This window comes from Eulemur rufifrons, chromosome 1, assembly GCF_041146395.1.
Source record: "Eulemur rufifrons isolate Redbay chromosome 1, OSU_ERuf_1, whole genome shotgun sequence".
Lineage (NCBI taxonomy): Eukaryota > Metazoa > Chordata > Mammalia > Primates > Lemuridae > Eulemur > Eulemur rufifrons.
The window spans coordinates 57033789-57059981 of NC_090983.1; the positions used below are offsets into that span (position 1 = coordinate 57033789).

At 38.7% G+C, this 26193-nt stretch overlaps 1 protein-coding gene across 1 annotated transcript in view; it reads left to right on the top strand.

The window, feature by feature from the left end:
* LRP2 (LDL receptor related protein 2) overlaps positions 1-26193 on the top strand; it is a 198849-nt gene that overhangs the window by 150066 nt on the left and 22590 nt on the right. Inside the window, exons 51-66 of the mRNA XM_069471622.1 lie at positions 781-933; positions 1399-1569; positions 4690-4913; positions 6270-6447; positions 7462-7658; positions 8380-8625; positions 9338-9466; positions 10413-10532; positions 11738-11854; positions 12585-12701; positions 14107-14244; positions 16167-16289; positions 17774-17902; positions 23035-23166; positions 24130-24261; positions 25963-26106. Coding sequence (XP_069327723.1) covers positions 781-933; positions 1399-1569; positions 4690-4913; positions 6270-6447; positions 7462-7658; positions 8380-8625; positions 9338-9466; positions 10413-10532; positions 11738-11854; positions 12585-12701; positions 14107-14244; positions 16167-16289; positions 17774-17902; positions 23035-23166; positions 24130-24261; positions 25963-26106 — 2450 coding nt within the window. The remainder of the gene's footprint in view (positions 1-780; positions 934-1398; positions 1570-4689; positions 4914-6269; positions 6448-7461; positions 7659-8379; positions 8626-9337; positions 9467-10412; positions 10533-11737; positions 11855-12584; positions 12702-14106; positions 14245-16166; positions 16290-17773; positions 17903-23034; positions 23167-24129; positions 24262-25962; positions 26107-26193) is intronic.

Genomic DNA, 26193 nt, shown 5'->3' on the forward strand with positions numbered 1-26193 from the left:
TGAACCCTTTGTAAAGTTATGGATACTTTAAGACTCTGGTGGAACCCAGAGATCCCTTGCTGGATAAGAGCATTTATATATTTACACTGTCACAATTATATATTAGTTTTAGAGGGTTCACAGGCTTCGTTGATGTCAAATAAGGACCTGAGGTTAAGAACACTTGCCTTATAGAAAATAAATGGATTTTATTGACTAGCAATATATTTAGAACTGAAATATCTTTGAGGTAGGAGTGTCTAACAGATTCTAATATATTTCTAAAATTTCTTAAGTTTAAGTAAAACATGTCACAGGGTAAGAAACTCACTTTGACAGCCTTGTCTGACAGAGCCAGGGATGGGGACTTTCTCTTTACCTTAAGGATGTCATAATTCAGAATTCCTTTGGGCAGTATCAATGAGACACTTAGACAAATCTGTTTCTTGACTCTACCATTTAAACTGAAATTCATGAGACACATTTCTGCTTCCCTGTTCCTCTAAGCTTTTGCATTACCTGGAGAGGATTCTTTATGCTGCATGAAGAAAGTAAAACCAGACTCCTGGTGTGAGGTGTGGCCCCAGAATTTCCTAGGTGACAGCACCTTAAAGTGGGGATTGCAGCACACACTCCTGCATCTTCTGTTGCCTCATTGCAGGAAGGCTAACTTCCTGTTTCCCCCTGCCTGGGGAAAGGTGTCTGTGTGATTCTCATGTAGCGTGGGTAGGAAATCGGGTGGCTAAACAGGTACCATTTCACAGAGTGACCATGTTGGTAACTCCTGGCTCTCCATTTTAGAAAGCTCTATTGGTTGGATGCCTACCTGGATGGCCTCTTTGTCTCTGACCTCAATGGTCAACACCGCCGCAGCCTGGCCCGCCACTGCGTGGATGCCAACAACACCTTCTGCTTTGATCGTCCCAGAGGAATTGCTCTTCACCCCCAATATGGGTATTGTCTCTCTGTGATCCCGGGCTTTTCTTTCGTGCCCTTATACTGTTCATGTAGCTATCTCAAGGCTGCTTTTCCTTCCTGGTAAATGGTTTAGTGTAATGGGTAAAAGCCTGGCTTCCTCAGATGATATGCATCAGCTATTCTGCTGCCTTTGCTGTGACACACCTTTTCACTTTTCAAGTCATGGTGTTTTGGCTGCATACAAAGAAAACTGTGGTTTCAAAAGACCCACTTCTTTACTGGACTTTCCATGTCAAAGCCACAGTTAGTCATGTTCATTCTTGAGCATTTTCTGTACATTGTCCCCTTTCCTCTTTTAGATTACTTCCTACTGGTTCTCTTTCCTTTCTGAGAGTCTCTGTAGAATGTAAACTCCATTTCTTTAAATAGAGAAAAGTTGTGTCTTTTGGCTACTGACTTCTTTGGGCATCAGGGACTGACCCTTTATGTTTGCTCCAACAGGTACGTCTATTGGGCAGACTGGACTCGCCGCGCATACATTGCGAGAATAGGCATGGATGGAACAAATAAGTCTGTGATTATCTCTACCAAGATAGCGTGGCCCAATGGCATCACCATTGATTACACCAATGATCTACTGTACTGGACAGATGCCCACCTGGATTACATCGAGTACGTACAGAGAAAAGAATAAAAAAATGGGTAGCTATTAACTCCAAACCTCAGGGCTTATGCTTCCAGTCTATTAGTCCCATGCATCCTCTAACTGGCCTGTGTACTGGAAGTCACTCCAAAGTCACTTCTAACTAAAACTCCTGGGCTGTATAATATGGTGCAATATAGAGAAAGTGTGAATTTTAAAGTCATACGGATCAGGGTATGGCCTGGTGCTTTCCCTTATTATTATTTTTTTCATCTAGAAAATGGGGCTAATAATCTCTTCCCTATGGTAGTCAGCTTAGCAGTCAACTCATCTTAATTTTCTTATCTCTTTACTTCATTCTCCCTTCCCAAATATATGATCAAATATATGATTAATAGATTTTAGTGTTTGAGAAAGAGAAAATAGCAAAAGTGTTGGTAAGAATTTCCCTAAAATATTTTGGTGCATCTGTGGTTAAGTACAAGGTAGTGTTTTATGAAGCAGTAGAGTCTGTTTGCATAAATTCAATATGATAATGCATTCACATCTTTCTGGTGATAGGATAATTTTTAAAAGTATGTTAAATATACTATTCAATGAAAAAGTTGTTGTAAAAATGATAATATATTTTATTAATCAACCAGTACATGTTTATTTTGGGGCATTGCTAGTTATGGCTTAATTGGACCATAGTAATGTCTTCTGGGAAGCATTTATGAATGCATATCCCGGTACAGCCTATTGTGTTCAAATGCATAGAAGTACCGTTAGTTCAGTAGAACTATTTCAAAGGCTTTTAGAAATTCTGCCATTTTATTACACTTATTTTTCTGCCAAAGTCACTGTAGAAAGTTTTGAAGTTCTCTAACCCTATACTTTTTTGGAACATGCCACTGAGAAAGAAGGAATACCTGGCACACAATGCTAGTACTCTTTCTTCCTGTGTTCATAGCAGACATGGTTAATCCTACAACTCTCTTTTGTTGAATTGGTTCATTTGATATACTAAGGTAGCCCTTAGCAATCTCACTGCAGAATTTACCATGGCAGATACAAACTCACTCTTAGGGTAGAGACCAACTTTTGTCAGAATCAGCAGAATATTACAAATTTCTTCTAGTTTATTTGTATCATTTTAATGTGATACACTAATAGTGAGACCCTCAGCCCTTCCCCAATGTGTGTTATCCTCTCTTGAAAGGAGTATCAAAGAGCTGAGTTAGCTTCCCATACAATTTCATATTGAATTAGAATTATCAAGATGTTTAAAGAAGCTTCAACAACTTCCTCTTTGGACTTTCATTGTTCTTTGAGTCTTGTAGACTATTCTTGGTTTTGAAAGCTTAGTAGGTTTAACTGAAATGGACAGTGTACATATAGACAGTGCTTTTGAAAGCATTAGAGGCAAGAAAATTTTCTAGCTGCTTAATATTCTGTTCACTTATTGATAAGATCTGATCCAGATTGTTTGCATAGCTGGATTCTAAAATTCAGGCAGTTAAGTTTCAGTCTAAAAGTAAAATCATAATATTGGGCACTGCAACCCGGGAATGAATGATCCTTTGATATTCATGTACCCATGTTGACTTGACCACCTCTTGGAGAGGTAGCAATGCGTTCAGAAATATATTTCACAGGCCAGGTGCAGTGCTCACACCTGTAATCCTAGCATTCTGGGAGGCCGAGGCAGGCGAATTGTTTGAGCTCAGGAGTTCGAGACCAGTCTGAGCGAGAGCAAGACTCCGTCTCTACCAAAAATAGAAAGAAATGATTTGGACAGCTAAAAATATATATAGAAAAAAATTAGCTGGGCATGGTGGCGCATGCCTGTAGTCCCAGCTACTCAGGAGGCTGAGACAGAAGGATTGCTTAAGCCCAGGAGTTTGAGGTTGCTGTGAGCTAGGCTGATGCCACGGCAATCTAACCAGGGCAAAAGAGAGAGACTCTGTCAAAAAAAAAAAAAAAAAAAGAAGCATATTGCACAGAATACATAAAGCAATACACTTTTATAGAGCATCCAACTACTTCCTTATACCTCTTGGGATGCACTGACATATCATTAGAGCTGTGCCTGTGGTTCTACTCTTTACAAAAAATAATCATAGAGGTGTCTGAGATCTCTACACAGATCATGCAAGGACTGGAAGGGAAGGTCTCAGGACTACTTTCTGGTCTACGATTTTAAAAAAGACAGTTGGTGACTAAATTCTGGTCATTTACCTGCATTCTTAGCAACAGAGGCCAAGCAAGTCTTCGCGTTTTCCTATGGCTTCTATAAGTTAGCATAAATTATGATGTTTTGGGAAATATTTTTAACATCACATAGCTAACATTATCAAGTTTCTTAGTTGCCTAGCTCATTCTACCTTTTGTTTGAGTTTTAGGTTATGTTCCAAAACTTTTAAATATTAAAATGTCAGTATTTTAGAAATGACTTCTGACGTAGACTTGTAGTAATGAGACATTAGGACTTGGAAATTTGGTTGTGGATGTTCTGTATCGTCTTGAAATCAGAGAACCATCCCTGGAGGTTTATTCATCTGGAAAAGTGTTCGTTAATAGTGCCCATGGCATGACTAATAATAAACATGCTGCTGGTGTATGCAAAGTTAACTCTCTGTAGGCCTGTAAGTTGTGTTCCCCTCAGGTTGTACTGAGAACGCACCTATCCTAGAATAGCTCCTCTCCTGAAATCTTCATAAGAAGTTGGCATTCCAGCTCTATATTGCTATCCTCTGCTTTATTCCAGTGACTTAGGAAACAAGAATGGTGTTCACCCCACGATTTCAGAAGGGTGCTTATTGGAGAACATCAGCATAAGCACTTATAAACCTTCAACAGCCATACTAGCTGCATCTGCAGGAAAGCAGCTGTGGTTAGGAATTAGAGATTGTTGAAACTCCTGTGGCTACTCCTATGCATTTTGAGCACCCTTTCAACTTTTGCGTCTTTTGTTCAGTTAAAATAAATCCTTTAAGTTTAGGTTTTGTTTTAATTAAAGACTAGGAGTTTTGGGGAGGATCTGAACTTCAGTTATCTCTAGGAGGTAGAATTTTATTAATTGATTTGTTCATTCATTTGTCCTGAAAGTCATTAGAGGAGAGCGGTTGTCTTCTTCATCGAGTGACTATTTCCTCCTACTGCCACAGGTACTCCGATTTGGAGGGCCACCATCGACACACGGTGTATGATGGGACACTGCCGCACCCCTTTGCTGTTACCATTTTTGAAGACACTATTTACTGGACAGATTGGAATACAAGGACAGTTGAAAGGGGAAACAAATACGATGGATCAAATAGGATGATGCTGGTGAACACAACGCATAGACCATTTGATATTCATGTGTACCATCCCTACAGGCAGCCAATTGGTGAGTGGATGATTGAGGAGACTGGCACAATTGCCTCAGGTTATGTGCATGTCATTCTTGTCTCTATAAGCACGAATATTGTTATTTACAAAGGGTTTGTTGTTACTTGTTAGTGTTTTCTTTAAAACATATGCTGAGAGTTGAGAGTATGCAAATATCTGTAGAATTTATTCCTCTACTCCTAAAAAGACTGCTTAGAACTCTTTCTTAAATCTTGCCCTGTTCTTAAAGATCAATCTGTGGGGTTTTTTGTTTTTGTTTTTGATAAGATTTAACACTTTTTATGTTGTCATGTTTACTTTATCCATTTTGGTGGGAAGACTGAGGTGTTTTAAAGTATGTTAAAAATATGACATTTCAGCCCTAAAGACTTAAGAGAGCACTTTTGAAAACTAAGGGCATTTCCTTATATAACCATAATGCAATTATGACACCTAAGAAATTAATAATCATTTCTTAATACCAAGATCAATCTGCTTTAAAAGAAAATTACAGCCATTCTAAAACATCTATTAAATGTCTATTTGTGTATGACATTGCATTATGTATCAAATAGACGTTATTCTCAAATTCTAGAAGATAATAACATCAAGAGTAATGCATTTTAGTGTCTCATAAGTTAGAGAATCTATTTTTATTTGTTTGTGAACTTATATTCGCATTCATGCAATTAAAGCCATGTTATAAATTTAGAGATAATCTAGCAAAGGTCTGGAGTGTGTGTTGGGGATAGACTGGCTTTTGTGGGTCTGCTTTGCTGTGGTGTTTTGCTAAAACATATGATAAACTTGGAAGTAAGGAAAAATGAGAATTAGCAAAATAGAGATGTCCAGTATTTCTTTCTGGACATTAATATTCCTCATATTATTAGAAGTTCAAGTTAATCTTCACCTCTAAGTGGTGACCCAGAAAATGAGCATAGATGCTACTTAGTTTATGTATTCTTATTAATCTTGGCCAAACTTGTTTCCTGTATCCTTAGAATGAGGGGATGAATATAGCATCTGCTGGAAATAAAAACTTTCACTTAGATTCTGGGCACATGAATGTAAGCTAAGTTTACTACTTGCTCTCCCAGGACTTTAAGATACACATCTTTTTTAGTCAAAAACACCAGTGGATGTGCTTCACTTCTGGTAGCACATAAATGAGTTTTCTCAAAGCATAAGGTTGTTGCTTATATAGCACTCTCATCTGTCCTGTTTATGAGCTTTTAGAAAAAGCGTAAAACTAGGATAATTATTTTTATTTTTCACTAAGAGGTGATGAGCATCATGTCAAGGTGGGTAATCAGCTAATCTGTGCTTGATACTCTTTTTAAGCAAATGAACACATATTTTCTTTCTTTTTCGCCAGTGGACAATCCTTGTGGTACCAACAATGGTGGCTGTTCTCATCTCTGCCTCATCAAAGCAGGAGGAGGAGGCTTCACCTGCGAGTGTCCAGATGACTTCCACACCCTCCCGCTGAGAGGCAGCACCTACTGCCTGCCCAAGTGCTCCAGCACCCAGTTCCTGTGTGCTAACAACGAAAAGTGAGGCTCTCTTTTCCTTCTCCCCAGGGCCTTTTTATCCCTTGGACAGATGTTGAACTTCAAGGCTCCAGGGGATGGGAGTTTTATAATGAACCAAGATTTTGGATTAATTAATTCAGTTCATGTGGAACACATCAGGACTCTCAATCTCCAATTTCAGATAATTCTTTCCATGTATAGAAGGAATTTGTTAACTAAACTGTCAGTCCTATTTTTGCAAGCATCCATAGAGAGGAAACAAACTATGTTTTTCTTCTAATAAATTGTCCTGAGTGTCAGGGCCAGAGTATATATGTGTGTACGGAAAAATAGCCCTTAGGAGTGATGGAATTTCACTGTCTTTTCCACACCTATAGGGTCCTAGCTCCCTAGTTACCTGTGCCAGAAAATCCAGGGTTTCACGTTCAAGTCCATTTTTGAGCATCTGTCTTTGCTATGAAACATGGCCACAGATTATTTCTCTAACCATGTCCAGAGGCCATTATAGACTCGGGGAACTGAGTCAGAGAGTGGGATGGAGAGAGACATTACTAGATCATAGCATCCAAGATGCAAGGTAGATTATTGTGGTGATGAAATATCGGAGATTAAGAATCTAGCATGCACCTATCATGACATAGGCGCTTAAAAATTGTTAGTGCCCTCTAGTTTCCCAACCAATACCCATACGTCTTTGATAATATCACTGTGCAGACAATCTCAACCAATCACTGCTTCTAGAACCACAGCTCAAAATACCAACTCCATTGTTTGTTGTAGAAGGAATTTAATCATCATACTCAACACATATTTTAAGTATGTATTTCGGTTTTAGCAAACCTGTTCTATCTCATCAAATTATGTTTTCTCTGAAAATACACCACAGTAATCGAGATTGAATCGGTCCTCTTCTAGGGTCATGAGGGAACTCATGCCATTACTTGGAATTCTGTGTTGACTTCTTCTCTTCAGATAGCTGCCTCCCCCCTGCCCAAACCATGCTTTGCTAGAAAGTGCTCTATTTTCTCTGTGTAGGTGTATTCCTATCTGGTGGAAATGTGATGGACACAGAGACTGCTCGGATGGCTCTGATGAAATGATCCTTTGCCCGCAGCGCTACTGCCGACAGGGCCAGTTCCAGTGCAAGGATGGCAACTGCACCAGCCCACAGACGCTGTGCAATGCTCACCAAGATTGCCCCGATGGCTCTGATGAAGACCCTTTTCTTTGTGGTGTGTTGAATTGCTTTATGCCTCCTTTGCCCACTTCTGTCTCGATTGTGTACAATCACGATTCTGAGGGGGGATTTCCTGAATGTCATAAACCAGAAACAAGTTCAACGTCCTAGGAGAAAACTCACGGTCCCCTCTATCTCTATTTTTTATAAAGTGTTTTAAAAATCCTAAGGTCTTTACAAGGCAGATGGTTGAAGTAGATCATAAGTTGTCTGTATTGGTGGTTCTTCACCTTGTGCTAGGCATTGAATCCTCCTTAAGAGCTAACATTGAGGATGAAATGAGGGTTTCCCAACCCCATTTTACACAAGGACTCTCAGCTGTAATATTGATTTATGTTTCCATTTTAAAAGGCACCCCTCCCCCCCAAAAAACCCTCCAAACTAAAAACCATATATCAACAACAACAATAAACACAAAGTTTGAAAACCAGGTCCAACAGGGGAACAGGGACAGGACAAGGTGTATTTAACAGAACAGGGGATTTAATCCTTATCCCTCAATTATGTATGCAAGAAAAAGATACTTAAGAATTTGGGAGACAGTAATAATCAAAGGAATACCGGCCCATGTAGTAGTACTGGTTGATAATAAGCACATTAGGTCTGAAGTCCTCTAAAATAAATTACAGTCAAGTTCTCTAGGATTCATCAGCATAAATTAGGGCCTTCTATTCTGGATGGCTTCGAAGCTGATAACCAAATGTCCCTGCTTGCAGAGAATCACAAGTGTGAGTCCAATGAATGGCAATGCGCCAACAAACGCTGCATCCCAGAATACTGGCAATGTGACTCAGTGAACGACTGCGGGGATAACTCAGATGAAGACAGTTCCCACTGTGCCAGCAGGACCTGCCGGCCGGGCCAGTTCAGATGTGCCAACGGCCGCTGTATCCCTCAGGACTGGAAGTGCGATGTAGACAATGACTGTGGAGACTACTCGGACGAGCCCATTCACGAATGCAGTAAGTTCTTGTGGGAGGGACAAGGCATGACTGGGGCAGGGAGATGTGGAGAACCTTCACGTGGATTGAGAGAGGACGTGGAGTCCCCTGCTTCAGCCCCATGGGATGCTCTCTCCTGGCTCTCTCTGCAAACTCTGGCACTGCAACGCAAAGTGTAGCTGTCTGGCTGGCAGGTTGAACAAGACCTGTTTCAGAAGTGGCGAATACCTCCTTCTGAGACACGAAATGTCTAACCGTCCACAATATGATGCCAGGAACGTACATTTTGTATATCTAGTGCTTTGTCATTTGAGCCTCAGAGAAACATTGTGAGGTAGGGAAGGTGGTTACTAACCAATTTCCATTTTGCTGACGAGAAAACTGAGGCTCCCATTAAGTGGATGGTCCTATTACTATTTAGTGGCAACACTAACACTTCAGCCCAGACTTTTTACTTCAAATCCAGTCCTTCCTCTCCCGGCAAAGTTACACTGCAAAACACATGAGTGGTGCTGGGATAGTGAGGAGGCTCAGGACTCTGTTTTTCTGCTCGTGGTAAACAGATCACATCTAAGACAGACACGTGTTGCCAGAGTCAATTTAACTGGTACCAGGGTAATTGTTACTTGTCAGCACCATGTCCTCGATATGACAAGACATGACAACTGCGGTGCCTTCTGTTGCCTTCCGTTCTGACTTTTCTGTTTTTTTCATTTTTTTGCTCGCTTTTCAGTGAGCCCTGCCTATCGCTGCGACAACATTACGGAATTCAGCTGTCGAACAAATTACCGCTGTGTCCCCAAGTCTGCCCTGTGCGATGGTGTCAATGACTGCAGGGACAACAGTGATGAGCAAGGCTGCGGTAGGAGGGCTGCAGGGGGTGGGGGAGTGACAAGCAGACTATTAAATGAGAGAGGAGAGTGGACTTCCTTTCCCATGTCGTCTTTTCTTTGTTTACTTCTATAAAAAAAAAAAAAACCCTTTTGTTAATTCTTCTAATAACATGTTATATTTTTGTAGCATTTTGCAGGATTATTGGGGGAATTTAATTTATATCATCTTCAATGACATTCCACCCCAAAGGATGCTATAGTTGAGGAAGACACTGTTAAGATGTTAGAAACTTGTGTAATTTCTCCCAAACATAGGATTCTTATTCATACTTGACAAGTTTAAATTGTTTGTCTAATCTTATGGATTGATTGAAATTGGTACAAGAGAGGTAGAGAAAAGACTTGGTATCTGTCTCTAAAAAGGATATTTCTAAATCAGAATATTTGTTATTTGGGAATTTTCATATTCTGAATGTCTTTCCAACTTTCCATATCATCTATTGGATAGCTGTAGTCCCTCTGGCAACATGGGAAGATTTTAGGGACAAAAGACTAAATATGGAATTTGTCAAGATTAGGCATATACTCGAACTTAAAACCAAAATGTGAGTGTGTGTGTGTTGGGTTTAATTGGAAGAGAGACAAGGAAGATGATGGGTTATTTTAATAACACTGAGTTTAATCCACTGAAGACAATGTGATAGAGAGGTTCTATTTGTTGTGGCATCAATTTAGCCTGTCTTCCCAGGCCTTTGTTGCAAATTACAAATCAGATACCAATTCGTTTTTTGAACAGTTTCTACAGAAGGGAATGAATCTAGTTTCAAGCAATAAGATAGGTTAGGAATATTGGCAATGAGTCTTTCTGGCATTCCTGGTGACATAATTCTCAGACTGTCTCATAAGGAAGCCAGTGCCATTTTGTGCATTTCTTGACCATTGGTTTATGAAGTCTTTGCAATGACTGCTTTGCAGAGGAGGTGACATGCCATCCTTCAGGGGATTTCCGCTGTAAAAATCACCACTGCATCCCTCTTCGCTGGAAATGTGATGGGCAAAATGACTGTGGAGATAACTCGGATGAGGAAGGCTGTGGTGAGTGTTCAGAGTTCTATGATCCTCATGTGTCCCCAGAGCTTTGACGTTTGCTGTTTGTACATAGTTCAACTGTCTATGCTCTTCATCCTTGGTGGCCAAGATGACAGCTCTTTGGACTCTTTTTGCTGGTTGGTACATTTCTACTTTCTCTTCCACTAAAGACATAGTCATCTTCTTCTCAGATGCTTAAAATCGAGCTTTGGGAGGAAAATATTCACAGAAGTATATCTTTTGTCTACTGAATTTGTTTACAGCCAATTTTTTTCCCCAAAAAGAACTTGATGTGACTTACATTAAGGGACAAATATAGTAAGAGAAATAGAATAGAAATAGAAAATCAGGATCAAAGACCCAAAGACCCTGATTCTTCAGCTCTTTCCCCAAAATGACCTTAATAGCAGAAGAGAGAACTTGTGTTTGGATGGTTATCCTTCCTGGACTAGCTGACTATTTTAGGAGGGCTAATGGTTAAATAACAGGACAGCTTTGGTTCCTCTCTCCCAGTTGAAGGTGCCGACTACAAAGCATTGGACAGGGAGCTTGAGAAAAGGAAGCCAAAGGTCCAGATCACACTAAACCAGATGGACAGTCCTGAATAATTGGGTGTGTTTTGGAAACAACTTTAATGAAGTCCTGCCCTGAGCATTTATCATTGACTCATGCTATGTGTCAATTTCCAATGGACTAATGTGAAATCTATTCTAACTTAAGTTACCTTTTGGAAGTAAGAAGTGATCACCATTTGCTTTAAGCAATTGAGAGAATTAGGATGCTGATTATACCTGCAAATATCAGTCAGCTAAGAACATCTTACACAAAAGTGTAATCCAATTGGCATTTTATTTTTTATAAGGAAAGGTTCATGTTGAATCCTATGAGAGGTTATCTAGAATTTTGTGAAATAAATTATCTTAAGGGAAGCGGGGAGGGGGCACAAAAAAAAAAAAAAGAAGAAAAGAAAAAATTATCTTAATTTAAGATCAAATCACCTTGGGACAAACCTTATAATAAAGGCCATTCATTACAGACTCAATTAAGGTGGAAGGTCTAGTTTTGGAGGACGAATGATCTGTCCAAGCATAGCTCTGGGGCTTGGGACACAGGAGTGCATTGGCCACTGAGTGCTCTTTGGCCAGCTGGTAAGGTGTCTCCAGTGTTGGATTCCTGGTGCACACTGATGGCCTGGTGTTTTTCTTTTCCAGTCCCCCGGCAGTGCACGGAGAGTGAGTTTCAATGTGCCAGTCACGAATGCATTCCCTCTCGTTGGCTCTGTGACCATAACAACGACTGTGGGGACAACTCAGATGAGCGGGACTGCGGTAACTATCAGAGTTTTTTGAGACGCTTACCGTAGAGTCTTGTACTGTGACTGAATGGGGACTTCAAATTAGTGTTTATACAATTCTTTACAGTAAAATTATATTCATGTAATTTTTATAATATATAGCCTTCACATAACACAGTATCTTCTGCTGCGTACTTTCTATGCTTTATTCTTAACTCCTAGCAATTCTAGATCAATCGTAATAGGGGAAAATAGTGAGGAATTTTTAAAAATCTGATTTTAATGTCAACATTTCTTAGGAGCCAACTTTAATTTGCATTGGCCTTGTAAACAAGTAAAGACATTGATCTTCCTGCCATTCCACAGAAAAGTCGCCCTAAGAAATACACTACTGTAGCTCCAGGATGTAGAGGTCCGAGCACTGGGATAGGATTCCTAAACCCCAAGTGATTTTTATAGCTCCTTACAGATTAAGTGTTGGGTCTGAGGAAAATCAGGAAACATTAAAAATTGGGGAATTCTGATTTCTGAGGAAAAGTTTAAGAGCTGGATATTATTGACTAGAGGGGAGATAGGTACTTCATCTCCGTGTGTTGAGTGGGGAAAGTGTGAGTTTTCAGAGTTTGTTCCTTTGCTAACCACAAGCTGTGAGCCAGCCATAGGGCACAGATAGGAATGTGATGGGCCACTCACTATACTCCAGGTACCTAATACCTGTCTGAAAATGACAAAGCCTTCCAGGAATGACAGTCTTTTCTCTTCAGAGATGAGGACCTGCCATCCTGAATATTTTCAGTGTACGAGTGGACACTGTGTGCCCAACCAATTCAAATGTGATGGAACTGCTGACTGCCTTGATGCCTCTGATGAAGCTAATTGTCGTAAGTCCCTAGACACCTGTAGTGCTGCTTACCTGAAAGTATGGATATGGTAATTTAGACACCAGTCAGCTACCAGTTCTTAGATTAAAGGGCCACAGGTATTTTCTGTTTGGCATCCATTGATAATTATCAGTTCACCTGGGGTCTGAGTCATCACATCCATATATTTCACGATGGTCATCCAAGTGCATTTCATTAACAGTATTTTAAACAGAGAATGTATTAAGTAGTCCAAGCTAACAAAAGTATTTATATATCATCAGCTAATATACAAATCATTAATTGGATAAAAAATATTTCGGGTAACAAAAAGAATATTCAAGCCATATATAAGCTAGTATAAAGAACTTGGGTTGGGTATTAGAACATGTTGAATTTATGGCATTAAAAATTTTCAGAATGACATGATGGCATACAAAAATTATGAAAAATGTAAAGGTAATATGATCACTCAAATTTTGGTCTTTATGAATCACTGAAAAATTAACTGTTGATGATTATCCATGATGATTATTGTTGGTGGTGTGGTTGCCACGTCTTAAAACCTGGTTTCAAAGAGACTCTGAATGTGTGTGGGTAAATTCAGTCCTGCCACAGCTGAAGAGTTGCACTTGCTTGCAGAGACAAAGTGCAGTGCTGTCCATGGGATGATTCATGTCATTGAGAAGCTGAGCCTGGACGACTGTTCTTAAGACATAGTCCGGGCCGGGCGCGGTGGCTCACGCCTGTAATCCTAGCACTCTGGGAGGCCGAGGCGGGTGGATCGCTCGAGGTCAGGAGTTCGAGACCAGCCTGAGCAAGAGTGAGACCCCGTCTCTACTAAAAATAGAAAGAAATTATATGGACAACTAAAATATATATATACAAAAAAATTAGCCGGGCATGGTGGCGCATGCCTGTAGTCCCAGCTACTCGGGAGGCTGAGGCAGTAGGATCGCTTAAGCCCAGGAGTTTGAGGTTGCTGTGAGCTAGGCTGACGCCACGGCACTCACTCTAGTCCAGGCAACAGAGTGAGACTCTGTCTCCAAAAAAAAAAAAAAAAAAGTGAGACCCTGTCTCTGTTAAAAACAGAAAAAATTAGCCAGACATGGTGGCACATGCCTGTAGTCCCAGCTACTCAGGAGGCTGAGGCAGGAGGATAGCTTGAGCCCAGGAGTTTGAAGTTGCTGTGAGCTAGGCTGATGCCACGGGACTCTAGCCTGGGTGATAGAGCAAGACTATGTCTCAAAAAAAAAAAAAAAGACATAGTCCGTCAGACCCTCAGAAAGGTTAAGACCACAGTACATCCTGATGAATAAGAAAGAGCAGCCTGCAATGGCAAGAGCCAAAGGAGAAATAGTCAGAAAGCTTTCCAACACTAGTCAATTTGTACAATAATTTGAATGTGTCTCTCTCCCCGCAACAGCCACTCGCTTTCCCAATGGTGCGTACTGCCAGGCTACTATGTTTCAATGTAAAAACCATGTCTGTGTCCAGCCGTTTTGGAAATGTGATGGCGATGACGACTGTGGCGATGGTTCTGATGAAGAACTTCATCTGTGCTGTAAGAGGGAGAGAAATGGAGTGAATGGGAGCATGTTGTCTGGCAAAGTCTCAGTGTTTCTTACATACAGCAAATAATCCTGGGGGCAGTTGTGTAATTTTTGAATTATTAGCATTGCTGTGGTTTTACTTGGTCTTCCCGCTTCGGTTCTTTCTCTGTAATTTGAGAAGGTTGGGCAAACTGCCATGGTTTTAAATATTTTATAGCCTTAGAAAACAATTTATTCTAGAGAAATTTTGCTTGGAAACCCAGTGTGCATACATGGGGGCAGGTCTATGGTGGTTGAAGTCCAAGGAGGAATTTGGGGGAGGTTGTACCCGTCCTGCTCTGTCCTACTTTTGGTATCCCTTGAAGTTTCCTATCCAAACCCCTGAGCTTCCTGGAACACTGTCAGAAAATTGCAAGACTGACTTAATCTTTAAAGTCACTTCTCTTTAACATCATAATTTAAGGCCATCTAACTGCCTCTTGTTGAATGATGCATATTTATTTTTTAAGCCAGTGAATCTCAATGTGGGTACACGTCAGAATCAGTAGGGGAGGAGTGTCTCAAAATTACATGCCCTGGCCTCACCCTATGGTTAGACTTAAAGAAGCAGAGTCTCTCTCCAAGGATGGGGCCTGTGCATATGTATTTTTAAAAAGCTCCTTAGCTTTTTAGTTTAGTCCCCTGGTCAAGAACTACTGATTTTGACAAAGTGAAAGAAAATAGTTTGTTTCAATCATTTTGCTATATGCTTTGAGTCACTGGAGAAACTCTGGTGCAATATTCTCAGTGGACTAGCAATACTGGTATCCTCTGGGAACATGTTAGAAATGCAAATTCATGGGCCGTACCCTAGATCTACCCAGTCTGAATTTCTGGCAGTGGGCCCAGCAATCTATGCATTAGTGAGCCCTTCAGGTGATTCTCATGCAAGCTAAGGCTTAAAGATTTTTTATAAGTACAAGCCTTCAACACAGGAGAAGGGACCTCTAGAAACAATGCTGCCGAAACTCTTAGCTTCTGAAGTTCACATTGCCTTTTGCATTCCCTTTGCTAGATTCATCACTACTCATTTTTAGCCCAGAGACTTGACTCATGAAAATGATAGGTCAGAGTATTTCCCTTCCTTCCCAGAGAACTTGAATTAGTGCACACTATATATTCACCGTGGCATCCCAACATTTTTCTTGCCACCTCTTTATTTGTTAGGAACTAGCCTTGTTGTTTTGTTTTTAACTTAATGAATCTTGAAAAATATCTTAGGCATGTTTAACTTTCAAAGAAATACTTAGGAAGTTGCTTCTGTCCATAAGATAAAATGCCCATATCTAGTAAAAATAAACTTTGGAGAGTCAGGGACACAGCCATGTTAAGAAATGACCAACACTGTTTTATAATGTTGTACTGGGCTTTCATAGCAAATAATTCTTACGGTAGTAGTTCTATTAACAATATTTCTAAGAACCAGCCCTTGGATCTGATGTTTCATGCTAATCAACCCAAAAGTCCATGTCTAGTCCTGCCAGCCTCTCTAGTCTCATGGCACCCATTGTCCTCCTCACTGCAGCCACAGTGAGGTCCAGAAACCTGCCTTTCTGACTCAAAATCTATAGGAAGCCTCTTCCAACCCTTCCTCCCCTGATCTATATCAGATCCCCCCAGTAGGTGCTTCACAGCTATAAATGGTTAATTTGTAAAGTCTGTTTCTCTGCTACAATGAAAGTTCCACGAGGATAAGGAACTTTCTTGTTTCCCATCATATCTAGTACCTACCACAGTGCAGTGGTGTCTATGAGATATTCAAGATGTATCTGTTGGTTGATCAATCAAATGAGTGAACGAATGAATGAATGAAGCAAGCCTGGGAGTATTTCAGATATTGACACTTGTATTCTACTCTTAATTTCTAATTTCATTTTCCTGTCTTTCCTTTCAGCGAGTGTTCCCTGTGAATCACCAGGCCGTTTCCGGTGTGACAACAATCGCTGTATTTACAGCCATGAGGTGTGCAACGGTTTGGATGACTGTGGAGATGGAACCGATGAGAAAGAAGAGCACTGTAAGTAAAAGTCAAAAGGGAGACGGAAAAATGAAGGGCCCCAATTGTCTGCAGTTTGCAGAATATACTGCTGGGATTTCAGTTTGTTCTACAGAGGCTTGCGTTGGACCCATGACTGCAGATCTCTGTTAACATAACTGTTTACAAGACCATAAAAACACATGCTCTACTCAGATACAACCCCATCCACTTCTTCCTATCTCATTTGAGTGGAAATGTTGGCACATCCCTTACTTTTTAGTCTTTGTCTAAACATTTACTTTGCTTTTTCCCCTTCCTTTTTTATAAGAAAATGAGAACAAACACTTAATACTGGTTCAGTCATACTTGACAAATGAATGGTTTGTTTTCAAAGATGAGGTTTGGTCATTATTCAGCCTAGACTTGCTAATTGCTTATCTAGGCATGTGAATAGATATTCCTGCTCGATGCCCAGTTGCAAAAATCATGTTGAGTAAGACAGCAATGGTGTTAACAGAGCTTATCAAATATCCTTCTTGAAAATGAAAGTTTATTTCCCAGAAGAGAAAAATGATAAATTAGTTTAAGATGGAAATTTCAAAGTGGCTGCATTTAATATTTTAGGTATTAAACTATCTGCTTTTCCTGTATGTTGAGAATATTTTAAAGTCTATCCATTGAAGAGGAGACTAGTTTTATCTGTGCCACCTGCCCCCAATAGACAGTGGTAGAACTGGGGCGACACAATAGAAATAAACACTCCCAATAGAAAGAAAGAATTAGAGACACATTGCAGTCACCAGTCCATAACAATTCTGAAGTGCCACTGGGCTAGGATGACACATGTTGGCATAGGACAGTCCTGGTTTATGTTTGTTGTCCTGGTGGAATAATTAATAGCACTGCCTTCACTTTCAAAAGCATACTGGATTGGAGATAAATTATATGGTCACCCTGTGCAGCCATTGTGAAGGCCCCTACTATGGGGAGTGGAGGAAATTTATTGATTAGGTCATGATTCTTCTCTGGAGGAGCACCTGTGTCCAAATGTCCCTCATTGTCTCTTACTCTACCCTCTGAAAAGTTTTCCCTTGTTTATCATTCAGAGTAATTAATACTAGCTCCTGCAACCAATAAATCCCAAAGTGTCAGTGGTGTAACATAGCAAAGACTTATTTCTCACTCATATAAAGGCCACACAGGTTGCACAACCCTCCCCCATCTTGTAGCTATGCCACCTGGAGCACATGGCTTCCAAGCTTCCAAGGTTGCTGTGGCAGTGTCAGAGACATGGACGAGGCATGTGGGCATTCAATGTTTCAGCCCAGTAGTGTCACATGACACTTCCAACTCAACAGCCCATTGGCTAGAACTAATCACATGGTCCTAACCCAGCTGCAAGGGAGACTGGGAAATGTTGGGAAGCACTTGTTCATTTGGTAAGCAATAACCGTCTTTGTCACAGAAGAAAGCACGTTGTTTCACAGAAAAGGTTTTGATGTTAACTTTTTCTTACATTACAGGTAGAAAACCAACCCCTAAACCTTGTATAGAAGATGAATTTAAGTGTGAAAATGGGCGTTGCATTCTAAAGGACAGTGTATGTGATGATATCAATGACTGTGGTGACTTTTCTGATGAAATGGGTTGCAGTAAGTAAACACTTATTTTTATACGACATGGTAGGAACTCAGGTTTACCTAATTAAAGTATTCAGTAATATAGAGTAGATAATGAACCCATATTTCTCTTTAATTTGCTTTGTGCTCTGAATTTCAGTCAAGCCCATAACTATCTGTGATTGAGCACTTATTCTATACCAGACATTGTGCCAGATGTTCTGTGTAGGTTATTGCACTTCATCCTTGTGATGATCGTATGAGTTAGGTGTGTTATTATCTTTTTTAGTATATAAATGAGGAAACTGACTTAAAGGTTAAATAAATTGACCAAGTCTTACTGTCATTAAGAGGTAGAGTTAGGATTTGAACTCTGGTCTGCCTAACTACAGAGCACACCCTCTTCCCAGTTCACCAGGTGTCTCATAGCACCTTAAAGCTACGTATTTTACTAGTCTGTACATTTGTTAAATCTTAAGCCAAATGCAGTATCCTTGGCACTTGGAAAATCTTCTGAGTTGATCAAGATGGGAATGCCACAGGGGACCTTAGTAGGAACATTTATTTTTATTTTTAAAGTAGAAGGAGAACGTTGTGTAGGAAAAGGATGATGAACATGACCGAGGAATAGTTTCAGCTCAATATTTTGATGGAAATGTTGGAATGACATGGTAATAACTCAGGCCTTTGTAGTCTATTTATGGCTCATGAAGTGCTTTCAAATACATTATCTAACACGTTACCCAAGTTAGCCCCACTGGGTTGCTGATTTTGCCTATCTATATAATAAAGCTCAGGGATCTTAAGTAACTTGCTTGAGGTCACCCAGAATGGCAGAGGCAGAACTTGAACAGTCATGTGAGTCCAGGCCAGGAGAGCTGGTCTCTAGTCCCTCTGCCACTAGCTGTGCCACTGGTGACCTCTCCAGGCCTGGCTTTCTTCACAGGAAAAAGGAGAGAGTTCTTCAAACTCTAGAAGCCTTTGACTTAGTCATCTTAATTGGCTCCATGTGCTTTCAACTTCTCGGGCTTTAACCTATTTTTTCTGAGACAGCCAAAGGATTTTCTGTCAAATTTTCTCCTTCATGAGTTACAAAGGGGTGTGAATAACCAGCCATGCTGAGTTGGTTTGCCATTTATTTTATATACCTTCTGGGGCTTGGAGTTATTGACAGAATGAAGTGACTTAATTAAATACTTTTAAAGCATGAACATGATAGCATTTGCAAAGCTGGATGGCAGATTTGGGTTCTGACACCCAGAGACTGATATGTGAAAGATCCCAGGAGTTTGGAGTATTTCCAGATTGGACTTGGGTCAAACACTGGTTTCTCTTTTAGTTGCCTGTGGCAGTTAAAAGGCTTAAAATCAACTACAATACTTTCTATTCAAATGGCATTTAATTAAAAGCAAGGTTTATTTAAAGGAAATAAGTAACACACATATTAGTTCGGGTATGGAAGTAGCTTATCTTTTCAGGTATTAAGTGGATATGTGATATGGAATTCAGTCTTCTGTGGGCTAACAATTTTTTATTTTTTTTCTTTTTAAACCCAGTTTTAGCAAAGAATGTGGGCTAATAATTTGAGGCATAAGATTCTTATTTAAAATACTGGTTCTTGGGTGCTGTTAATCTATTTGCCCTTTTTTTTCCTCCTTCCTCCTCTTCCTTCTTCTTCCTCTCCAACAAGATTACTGTGATGTTTGGGACACATGTTTGATTTTTTTTAAATTTAAGTCGTACAGCATGATATTTTGATACACATAGTGAAGTATTACTATAGTCAAGCAAATTAACATATCCTTAATCTCACATAGTTACCTTTTTATTTTTATTTTATTTGTGGTAAGAGCACCTAAAATCTATTCGTTTAGCAAATTTCCAGGAAGAGAAAGACATTAACATTTTTCTAGCACGATTCAGGTATACAAAAATGCAAATCTCAGGTTACAAATATTACTTATGTATTTATAAAGATATATCGACTTGCTCTTTCTCTGTCTAGTAGTTGTTATTCCTTCTTCATAAAATGAAAAATAGAGCATTTCTTTTATAAACAGTGTCTTATATCTGGGCTTGGGGAAATCAGTTGTTATGTGGATTAAAATGGTGATTGTTTTCAAATGAAAATGTTACAAGACATTCCTCAAATTTGAGGAAGAATCCCACAATGTTATGTGGTTTCTATTCTTGTTAAGGATTTTTGTTTCACAAGATTATAACTCACTCAACTGTATCCCCCATAACAATAAGATGAAATAAAAAAAATAATAAAATAAAATTATATTTGGGAAGTTAAAAAAAAAAGAACTTAAAAACGCTTTTTATTTATCACCCAGATAATACATATTTACTTTTAGAAAAATTGGAAGATATAGATTAAAGACAAAGAAAAATACCCATTATAATACCATCTAGAGATAGCTGCTATTGAGATTTTGGCATGTATTCTTCTACACTTGTTGTAATTGTACAATAAATTATGTAAATTTACAACTAGGTATATAATTTTTTATGAAATTGGAAGCATACTATGCATACTTAAGTATAATCTTTTTTGTGAATATCTTTCCATGTCAAAAAATATTATATATACCCCATGATCATTACTAAGGCTGCAAGACATTCCATTATATTGATGTGTAAAATAAATACATTTATTTAATAAAGCTCTTGCTCATGGAAAAAAAAAAAAAAACCTCACTCAAGGGAGCACTTGGTCCAGGCATTTTTGCTTCCTGGGACCCTTAATCCTATTGTAGATTTTAGAGCTGGGAGGAGATTACCAAGTCTAATTGTGCACACGAGAGCCAGAGAGGTTATGTGGCTGGCTCAAGGATGTCCAGGTTAATAAAAATAGGTCACATTTATTTAGCAAAGTAGAGATGACATCACTGCCAACCTTATAGAAATGTAAAAGATAATAGGGAATACTATGAAAAACCTTATGGCAATAAATTAGACAACTTATGTTAAGTGGGCAAATTCTTAGAAAGACACAAAACACTGAAACCGGCTCAAGAACAAATAGAAAATCTGAATAGACTTATTTAACAATGTGTAGTTAAGAACTCAGACTAGATCTTTATAAAGCTTTCACATGTACAGTTTTGAAGTCTACTCCCAGGGCATTATTCCATTAAATGTCTTTGTGCTTATTTTTCTTTATTAAACTCAATGTTTTTAGTCTATTTAAACCACATTACTGATACAGTCATGGTGCCCTAAGGGACTCTGAGACGTGATTAAGTTCACCTTGTTGCATAGTATAGAATTGTGGTCTCTGACGCCCACCCTGGGCTGCAGCCCAGTACTGGTCTATGGCCTGCTAGGAACCTGGCCACATATCACTGCCTGAGCTCCAACCCCCACACCCCATCCCACCCCGATCCATGGAAAAACTGTTTTTCATGAAACCAATCCCTGGTGCCAAAAAGGTTGGGGACCACTGGTATAGAAGACAGGTAGATATAAATCTATTTTGATTTGAAAGAATTGCATTGGGAAATATCACAGTCTCTTTGGCTAAAATATTCAGAAGCTTGTGACTAGGAGACATTTCATTCGAGAGGTAGATGAAACTTTAGTCCTTGTTGGAGATAACCACTTCCCATCCCTCTCCCCTTGATCACTCACTGTCTATTAATATGTTCATCTTTGTCAGCTTCTCTGTAAGACCTAGGTTTGGGGCTAGATGGAGAGTGAGGATAAAAGAAGCAAACTGATAAGAATGACAAGAATGAAAGCCAGGTGGCTTGTATAGATATTGGCAGAGACAAGAGCTTAGGGCAATGATGAGCAATGAAGTGTAAGGGTAGGCTCTGAGCTGTTAAAAGTCTACCCTGGAACATCTGGACCAAAAGAATAGCAGGGATAACAAGGACCATTCATATGGGTCCTACAAAAATAAACTATTGATAGATTTTTTTTAACTATGAAAGTTATAAAATCTAGAAAACACATGAACACTTGAAAGTAAAGATCATTTGAATTCCATCACTGAGAGAAAACTAATCTTTAAAGTGTGGGGTATTTTTGCTGTCTTTTTTTTTGAATATGGATATACAAATATTTCTTAGTATTTAAAAAAATTTAAGAAATTTTTCATACTAAATGGAGAGGTTTTCAATCTTTTTCTTCCTTTTATTATAGATATTTCCCATGTCAAAGTATCATTTGAAATCATGAATTTTAATGATTGCATAGCAATCCATCATGTAGATAATCATACCTCATTGCTTCTAAGATACATATTTTCACATCTAAACATCTCTGAAACAAAGGTGCATCTTATAATTGATAATATGTCATAATGTGAGTTCTGAACATTTCTATTTTAGTGTTACATAAAATAATGGTACATCTGTGGCATCTTAGAGTTGATAAAATATACTATAATATAATTGATTCCCCATTATTAAATGTACATTCAATTTGTTTTCAAAATTTTCTTATTCTATTCTAAATAATGTTAATCCTTAAACATAAATCATAGTGCATATTTTTATTCCTTCCTGAGGGAAAATTCATTAACACAGAATAATTGGGTAAAAGAATAAGAATATTTTTAAAGCCCTTGATACACACATTCATATTATAAAATTCTTTTCCATGTATACCAACTTATGGCTGTAAAAGCAGTTGTATGACTTAGGACTCTAGGCATTTTACTGCACCATGGCCAACGCTTGACTTACATATATATAATCAATTGGTGAATGTTAGACAAATTATAGTCTTCTTACAACCTTATAATTTCCTCCTATTTATAACTTTGTTGTAACCTGTGTCAGTGTCCTTTATTTATACATGTGTCTGTTTGTCTATCTATCTACCTATGTATAATAAGATTAAGATAGTAGAGCAGGTGGTAACAGTTGTAGAGGGTCTGGCTTCCTAGTCCTAGAGTCCATAGGATGCTCTGAAGGTGAGCCTATCAGTGGTGTATATAATGGGAAAATTGCCTCAAGGGCTTAACATTACATACATTTGTGTCATTAGCAGAAATCAGAATCCAGGTGTGCTCTAGCCTCTCAAAGGTTTATGAAGAGAGGTCATCTCAAGATGTCCTATGGTTGGTCATGGCTAGGTGTTCCTTTTGATGTACCACTCGACTGTTCATTTGTGGCTGATCTGGTTTGTAATGCTGATATTGTGTTTTTCAGATCTAGGAAAAGAGAGAACATGTGCTGAAAATATATGTGAACAAAATTGTACCCAATTAAATGAAGGAGGATTTATCTGCTCCTGTAGAGCTGGGTTCAAAACTGATGAAACTGACGCAAACTCCTGTCTCGGTAGAGTATATTTCCTTCGATTCCTATTAGGAGAATCTGATACTATTTAGGTTCTTAACCCATTCCCTTTTATTAAATAAATCACTATTTAATTCCCTTAATGGGGCTACAATCAGGGTTCTAGGTCATTAAAATACTCAAGAATGCCAATTGCTTTTGTTTTTCTCTGCATATGTGCTGTCTTACCAGTGCCTGGCAAAGTGCTTGGCAGATAGTGTGTATTCAGTAATGTCTGTGGAATTAACATGAATGATGAAGGCTGCTTATTGTACCAGTATGTGAGATGAAAGTTTTTAACAAAACAAACACAAGATTTACTTTCCTCATTTTAAGCCAAACAACACATATTTATTATACATCAACCGATGCAGACATAAATTAGTTCTAAAGTATGAAGTTGGAGACTAGCTTATCAAGATCGTAAGGGATGAGTATAATTTTAATTATGTTTTATTATTTGAATTTACTGTTTCTAACTCATGATGTGTTTGTACCCGCATGATTATAAGAGTTCATTTGGGAGCGGAAGCTTAAGAACCTCACTGAAAAACCAAATTGACGAGTCTTGTTCCTGAGACTAGCTAGCAGAAGGGAGGTGGTACCAAACACCACCACAGCAGATGCGTTCTGAAAGGGCGAGTTTGCCCTGCTGTTGCCCAGAGCGATAATGCTTCAGTTTAAATCCCGTCTCCATTACTTACCAGCTTTGAGACACTGGGTTTAATAATAATCCATACGTCTTATGAGTTTTTTGGGAAGATTAAATGAGGAAAAAAACATGGAAAGCATGTGAAAAAATATCCGAAACTTAGTAAGTGTTCCACACATGTTAATATCGTTGCTTATTTTCATCTGTGCTCTTCTCAGTCCTCATTGCTTGTGAATATGGGTTATAACAGAAGCAGGGTCTCTAAGGTATGGATGGGAGCAGATGTTGCATATTTGGTTTTATTTTGCCTACAGACATCAATGAGTGTGAGCAATTTGGGATTTGTTCCCAGACCTGCAAAAATACCAAAGGAAGTTATGAGTGTGTCTGTGCTGATGGCTTCCGGTCTGTGGGGGACAAATATGGAAAACGATGTGCAGCTGAAGGTATGATGGGTTCATGTAGGGATTAATCGACTTTTGGGGATATATCAGGAAATAAACTTTAGACTCTTAGAGTCTTATTTTAACCCACTGGCTACTTCTCTTCCAACACCTATTCAGTCTCTCCTCTCTCCTCCCCTGCCAGCTTAAAACAATGGCTATGTCCTCCAAAAAATATGTTGGAATTAAAACAAGAGTCAGATGTTACTATTCTGGATTTAGCCTCTTGTCAACCTTGATTAAAACTTCAAAAAGTGGACAAGATGTCACCCTCCAGAAGGTTCAAACAACAAAAGCTTCCTGTGGGATACTCATCGGCAGAGGAAATTTACAAGGCCCTCTAGCTCCCACTCCACTGAGAACAAGGTTTGAGCCCTGTAGTCCACGATGGCTCACAAAAACCAGTCATATTGAATCGGGTCAAATCAAGGACACTCTGCTGACATACCCCTTTTTAGTTTTCATGGGTTACTGATCACAGACAGAAAGGAGTCTGGTGCATTTATGACTTCAATCATTAGTTTTACATTTTAGGTTAATGCCAGTATCTGATAATCAGGCCTGATAAAAAGCAGTAATAAGGACTAAATAGAAATGACAAAAGAGAAAGAACATAAGTGATAAATATTATACTCCAAATTTAAGAGGTCTATTCTAAATCATCATATCCTAGTTAAGGGGTATAGGTCTTTATTTTGAATTTGAAGTTTGTACTAGAGTTTAAGGAACTTGATAAGGAAATAGCACCTTATTTTGTAAATTACAGGTAAATGGACAAAACAGCTGTTCAATTTCTTCATACAAATTGGGTTTTTAAAACATGTGTTTGACTAGCATACTTAAATATTTTACCTTCCAAACATTGTTGACAGTGAGTGAAAACTAGGGTGAAGAAAGTTGAACAGTTGGTGTGGTAATTAAGCAGCTAATTTAAAAATGTTTAAATCTTTTAACTCTAAGAAGTCGACTGAAATAAATTAGAATATTCATATAAAACATAATGTCAGGCTAATGGAAATATGTAAAATGAACTTTTAAAAGTTACTTAAATTGGATTTTATTGGCATTATGCAAGTAAATTCAAAAAATTCTAGATAATACATCTCGGAATGAGTCAACACTTGGAATAGCTGCTTTAGGTTAAAAAAAATTTTTTTTTTTTAAATCAAGAACAAGCTGGGTTTCATTGTCACTAACTAGAAGATAAATTGGGTCATGGAGCTGATTACCTGCTAAAAGAATCATAAAATTTGCCAGTAAAGAGTGAGGACTGAGACATTCCTGGTAAACTGTTAATAAGGCTATAAATGTTGTATTTCTTCTGTACGACTGAATGTCTACATTCTTGTCTGTTTTAATGTCAGTGATTAAAGAAAGAAAAATTGAGTAAAAATGAAGACTCTATGTAGGGGTCTCAGTCTTGCTTTGCTCTAAACCACCACTGAGGACAAAGAATAAAGAACTGACAATATCCCTAAGAGAAATGTTAGTTTTCCACTTGAAATGGAGACAAGAATGTTAAGTCATGGACTTTGCAACCCAATGGGAAAGTCAGCTTTATTGATTGGCAGAGTCAGATTCCTGCAAAAACTCATCTTTTTTGAAAAGGGGGCGGGTACTTGCTGTGAATTTTATATCATACTGTATACACAAAAAGTTCAGGTAAAATTCAAACAGGTAAAGTAGCCCCTCTTTTGTTTACAGGTAACTCTCCTTTGTTGCTCCTGCCTGACAACGTTCGAATTCGGAAATACAATCTCTCCTCTGAGAGATTCTCAGAGTATCTTCAAGATGAGGACTCTATCCAGGCTGTTGATTATGATTGGGATCCTGAGGGCATAGGCCTCAGTGAGTATACACTTTGGCATCTTTCATTGACATGAAGTGACTTTCTGGAATTTTAAGGTGTTGAATTTTGAAGAATTTAACTTTTAA